At 44.1% G+C, this 5,895-nt stretch overlaps 1 protein-coding gene across 1 annotated transcript in view; it reads left to right on the forward strand.

Annotated features, from left to right (window-relative positions):
* The first annotated feature begins 305 nt into the window (after positions 1 to 305).
* Positions 306 to 5,895, forward strand: part of prl (prolactin) — a 6,988-nt gene continuing 1,398 nt past the window's right edge. Inside the window, exons 1-4 of the mRNA XM_050069388.1 lie at positions 306 to 393; positions 2,287 to 2,399; positions 2,490 to 2,597; positions 4,972 to 5,154. Of these exons, the coding sequence (XP_049925345.1) occupies positions 351 to 393; positions 2,287 to 2,399; positions 2,490 to 2,597; positions 4,972 to 5,154 (447 nt within the window). The 5' untranslated portion in view covers positions 306 to 350. The remainder of the gene's footprint in view (positions 394 to 2,286; positions 2,400 to 2,489; positions 2,598 to 4,971; positions 5,155 to 5,895) is intronic.

A 5,895-nucleotide genomic window follows, 5' to 3' on the forward strand; every position in this document is an offset into this window, starting at 1 on the left:
GCTCTGTAACCATGGAAACGTCAGGTCAGTGATGGATGTACGCGGTCATCAGTAATTCAACCATCAAATGATGTCGTAATGGATTTAAGACGCAGTGCTTTAACCAAACATCTTGTGGACATCAGTGTTTTTATTCATCTAATTAACACACACACACACACACACACACACCCTGTCTGTTGCATCCATTCAGATCTCCTTGACCATGTTTCTCATTATAAGCTGGACCACACAATCAGCTCACACTGCTGCATAACCAAACTGATGAAGACGAGGACTATAAAACTGAGGCGGGATGGAGAGGAAGAAGGAAACAGCGACAAGCGGGTCACAGAAGAAGAAGAAGAGAGATGGCTCAAAGACACAGCGATGGAAACAAACTCCTCATGATGGGTGAGATGAGCTCAGCTTGTGTGTTATATCTGTAAAGTCATCTGCTGCAGTGAAGAACCTCACTTGAAGTATGAGGTTCGATGATCATGAAAAATTGCAGTTGTGTCTCAGAAGGGGAAGAGCCGGGCCTGAGATAGGATTCTGTTTGAGGACTGAGCAGTAAGCCCTGATCACACAGAGAGTATTTCAGCAGCTGGAGGCAGCTTTCTGTAAAAGTTTTTAATGAGATTGAAGCTTTTTGCTCGTGTGTTTGTGTTGCTATGCGCCTCGAGTTTCTGCGCTCTGAACTCCTTGAGTTGTAAGAAAAAATCCTCTCAAAGGGGAACAACGCCCCACGTCATCTGGTTTTTCGTAATCTTTTTGTCCCAGTGTTCAATGGGATGATTTGAGAGGCGGGGCTTCTGTGGTGATCACAACAACAAGTTTACAGTTGGTAAACAACGGAGGAGAAACTGGTGGTAGGGGTTGCTGGATACCCAGAGCTGTGCCACTTTACAAACCACAGTTTTTTCCAAATGACCTGGAAAGCTGATGAGCAAACAGCCACTTAAAAATGGATTATTAAGTGTTATATCATACACAACTTGCTCATGCAGGTCCAGTTGCCTACGATATAGCACTTTAGATTACCATGACCTGGATGACTAAGAATCTTCACCAACGATTCAGATGCAAGGTCACACTGACCTTGACCTTTGACCACCAAAATCCGATCAGTTCATTGTGAAGTCCAAGAGGACAGTTGCACCAAATTTGAAAAAATATTCCCTGAAGGCATCCTTAAGATATCGTGTTCACAAGAATGAGATGGATGCAAGGTCACAGTCACCTTAACCTTGACCACCAGAATCTAATTAGTTCATCCTCAAGTGCAAGTGAACGTTTGCGCCAAATTTGAAGAAATTCCTTCGAGACATTCTTGAGATATCAAGTTCATGAGAATGAGACAGACAAGGTCACACTGACCTTGACCTTTGACCACCAAAATCCAATCAGTTCATTGTGAAGTCCAAGTGGACAGTTGCACCAAATTTGAAAAAAATATTCCCTGAACGCATTCTTAAGATATCACATTCAGAAGAATGAGATGGAAGCAAGGTCACAGTGACCTTAACCTTTGAATCTTGACCACCAAAATCTAATTAGGTCATCCTCAGGTGCAAATAAACGTTTGCGCCACATATGAAGATATTCCTTCAAGACATTCTTGAGATATCAAGTTCATGAGAATGAGACAGACAAGGTCACAGTGACCTTGACCTTTGATCTATGACCACTAAAAACGAATTAGTTTATTGTTGAATCCAAGGTAGTCTGAGTGGGCGGAAGTTTGCTGCAGAGATCAGCCTCTCATTGGGTGGAACGAGCCACCCGCTGAAGTCCCGCCCTACCACCTCCGGTTGTGTAGCAGTTTTCAACACGTCCTTTACTAACTTTTGCGGTGTTTGATCTTGCGGGGATGTAGCCATTTTTCTGCCATGGTTCGCGTCCTGTAGGTGATATTTTTGTGGGCGTGTTACACCAAAACCTGTTTCCCCCCGGCAATATTTTTGCAAGCGCACCGTTGCTGTGGCACCGCCCAGAACGACTGTGATTGGTTGAAAGAAGTACAAGCAGCCGGGGCATTTTTTTCTCCAATCTCAAAGTGAGAGTCGGCCCAGCCAGACCTTTCTTTTCTTGAGAAAGGTCTGGTGAGCGAGACTAAATCCAAGGTGACATTTGTGCCAAATTTGAATAAATTCCCTTGAGGTGTGTTTGAGACATTGTGTTGACAAGGATGGGACGGAGGGAGAGTCAACCTGAAAACATAACGCCTCCGGTCGTGGCTATCGCCGGCACCGAGGCATAAACACACCCTCTGAATGTTCTCTGTCACGGTCCTGTGCTCCACAGTGTTGTACATGGTGGCAGCGTGCAGCGCCGTCCCCATCAACGACCTGCTCGACCGGGCCTCTCAGCGCTCCGACAGACTGCACTCCCTCAGCACGACTCTCAGCCACGACCTGGTCAGTCCTGATTGTTGTGGGTATGAAATGTGTCATACCGCGTTATACAAGTCTGGTTTCTTACGTATTCATATTCGTCTTCTGTCCCAGGACTTTAATTTCCCTCCTATAGGCCGGATGGCTATGCCCCGCCCCTCAATGTGCCACACCTCCTCTCTGCAGACACCCAGTGACAAGGAACAAGCTCTACAAGTATCAGTGAGTTACTGTTACCCTTTTTATGTTTTCCTTAATCTTTCATTTGTCTCACATTACCACGTCTTAACCAAGCTAGCAGCAGCTGTTAGAGTTAGCTCCACCCTCTTGTCATAATATGGTCACTACTGGCTCCAAAAATCCAAGATGGCGACGTTCAAAATGCCAAATTCATGGTTTCAAAATGGGAGTTTGCAAACCAATGGATGGCGTCATGGTGGTTACATTCTTTATGTTGTCTTTAACCAACACATTCACACTGTGACCTCGTCACATGTCCACATTTGCTCATGGACTTTCCACGTCCACATATGACGTCCAAGGTACCCTGGGTGTGTTGGTTGTTGACGTTCTGGGACGCCGTGTCAACTTCAGCCTGTTACATGCATTGTCTGTTTTCAAAATACACTTCTGTTTTCACAGGAAATGTACAGTTTGATACAGTCTCTTTCAAAATAAAAGCACTACGTCGGTACAACACTGCGAATTGGCGTTTGTTCTATTCAATAAAACACACACATGGTTACATTTAGGAATAAGGAACAAGGTTTGGCTTTACAATCTTACAGGAAGTGAACACTGGCCTCCTGGGAGAAAGTCTGTGGTTGTTGGATCCACCCACCACCTCTCCTGCCGGTCCTATTCGGACTTCTGCTGCCTTAACTTCTGTTGTTGTCCCGCTACATTTGCCCCCTGATGCCGCTGTGTGCCGTGAAACAATAACAGCAACCGACTGGCTGCGTATCGTGCCGATGTGAAAGGACAGGTTTTCGGTGTCTGACAGCAGAAGTCACTGACTCCATGTGGACGCTTGCAGACATGGGAGTTCCCCACTGTAAAAGATGAGGATGAAATCTACAGTCCTTGTTCATGCAAAAAGGCATTCTAAAGAAAAAACTCTGCGTACCTGTCTTTAAAACTGATGTTTTTGAGTATTCATTGGTCTTTAGCACAGTTAAGTTAGAAACATGACATCACATTCATAACGGCAACGTGCCGCATATCATGCCAGAAGTCAGTGACCAAGCACTGGTTCTCGACGACTTCAGAGTGAGACCGGGTTGCGTTATCTTTTTCTCTGTCTCTGTTTTACATCAGATCAGATCTTTTAACCAGCTGGAGTCAAGATGTTTGAGCTGAAACGTTTCAAAAGTTCAAATTATTCTTATTATAGAGAGAGAGGAGAAATTAAGCAGACATCCATTTGAAGATTGGAGCTCTAAAATATGCAAAAGGACACAAAACACAAGGCTTCTCAAGACAGCTTTCTTACTATGGGCTATTTCAGTGATTACTATTGATTAATTAATGTAAAGCTTACACTGACTGGCAGCCTGTTGGCTTAGTGGGTGTACAAAGCCTCTTGGTCAGTGAATGCTGGGAGTGGTAGTGTCGAGAGTGGACTGATGGAAGGATAGCTAATATTCAAAAATCTTTCAGATGCAATTCACTCACTTCATTTGAAGTAATACAGTTTTTAAGTGACGAGCACTCAAATGTTTTTACACAAAATATGAAACTACCGCCAGCAACCAACCTCCAGGAAGTCATCGCACCAAGCCAAGAAATGGTCGAGCACATTATCCCCTATAAAACAAGTGTCGTTTTTATACTGAGGTTTTTGTGCAACGTATAACATGTTTACTAGCGAGCTTTACACCTCGTTCTGTCTACGTATGCGAGTCAAGCAGGAAGTCCATTCATTCCTAGATCTCCAACGTGTCTGCGAAACTCCTCCATCTGTTTTGTTTTTCGGTTGGGAACTTGCCTTAAGCACATCGGAAAGTTTGAAGCTGTTACTGTTATCAAAAAGCGAGGTATGATATTAGCCGAGACTTGCCAGAATGGGCACAAACGAACATCACTGAGCTGTCTCAGCTTTCACCCGAATAACTGAAGCGATCATTGTAGATGATCTAAAGAGGATTCAAGTAACCATCATTCTTTCCTAAATCTTAACAATGTGATGCCAAACAATTTGATTACAAATCTGTAAGATTGAAATTATAAATGTGTCTGTTGTATGGTGACAGATGCACAATTTGTTAAAGAGGCCCTGTTGCAAGTAAATAGTACTTGGAAAATGTGCCAGGATGAAAATAAAAGAGCATTTATAGGGTCAATGTTGCTTGAAAGTTAGCAAACCAGGGGGAAAGCATTTTATTTCTTTATTGTGATATTACCTTTAAAAAGAATCTGTGATACTTTCTGACCTCTGCTACAGTTGGAATTACGAGTGGTGGTCAGTCTATCTGAGCAGACTATTGCAATTCAGTTCAACCACCTCACCTCATTGGTTTCTCACAGCATTTCATCTCCTGTCTCTCCAGTTGTCCTTCAGCTTATTGTCTCATCTCATTATTCTCCTCTTCACCAGGAGTCCGATCTGCTGTCATTGGCTCGCTCTCTGCTTCAGGCCTGGGCCGACCCCCTGGTCGTCCTGTCCACCTCTGCTAACACCCTGCCTCACCCGGCCCAGAGCACCATCTCCAACAAGATCCAGGAGCTGCAGGAGCACACCAAGAGCCTGGGAGACGGCCTGGATATCCTGTCTGGAAAGGTGTGTAAGCACGGAAAGACCATAGACTGTATAGAATAACAACACGGTCCAACTCCGAAGTCATCAAGAACCAGCACTTCGTCAGACACTGACGAAAAATCTGCGCAGTCACAAATACTGGGCTGCAAGCGGCCATCTGCAAAGGGGTCCATGCAGACCCTGTGTAAAGAGTTACGTAACTTTCATGAGCAGAAAACAGACTCACAAAGCGATAGCTACACTTATACTCTGTGGTTACACCATGGTTATGTTACTTAACCAACGTGGTCACTGTGGTAAAGACCAGTCACTAAAAGCAGCCACACCCTTAACAATGCAGAACTTCCCAGTTGACACCGGACGTCAGAAAGACGTTGGACTCTTAGGTCAGACAGACATTAAATTTTAGTTGGGTTTTGTTCTCCATACCTTACGACTAAAGGTCATGATTCTACATCAAAATGATGTCGGCATGAGACGTTTGGAAGACAATGGATTTTGGGTCACGTAACAACACAACTTAAAACCAACAAAATATCAACGTTATTCGTCGTCAGTGTTCTTCAAATTAACGTTGGCATTAGATGTGCAATTGAAATTCACCCAACGTCACAACCTAAATTCAAGCAGATATTGACTTTTAACAACATTCGTGGACAGCTGGGTTAGCCTTAAAGGGATAGTGCACCCAAAAATGAAAATTCAGCCATTATCTACTCACCCATATGCCGAGGGAGGCTCAGGTGAAGTTTTAGAGTCCTC

The sequence above is a fragment of the Epinephelus moara genome, chromosome 18, assembly GCF_006386435.1.
Source record: "Epinephelus moara isolate mb chromosome 18, YSFRI_EMoa_1.0, whole genome shotgun sequence".
Classification (NCBI taxonomy): Eukaryota; Metazoa; Chordata; class Actinopteri; order Perciformes; family Serranidae; genus Epinephelus; species Epinephelus moara.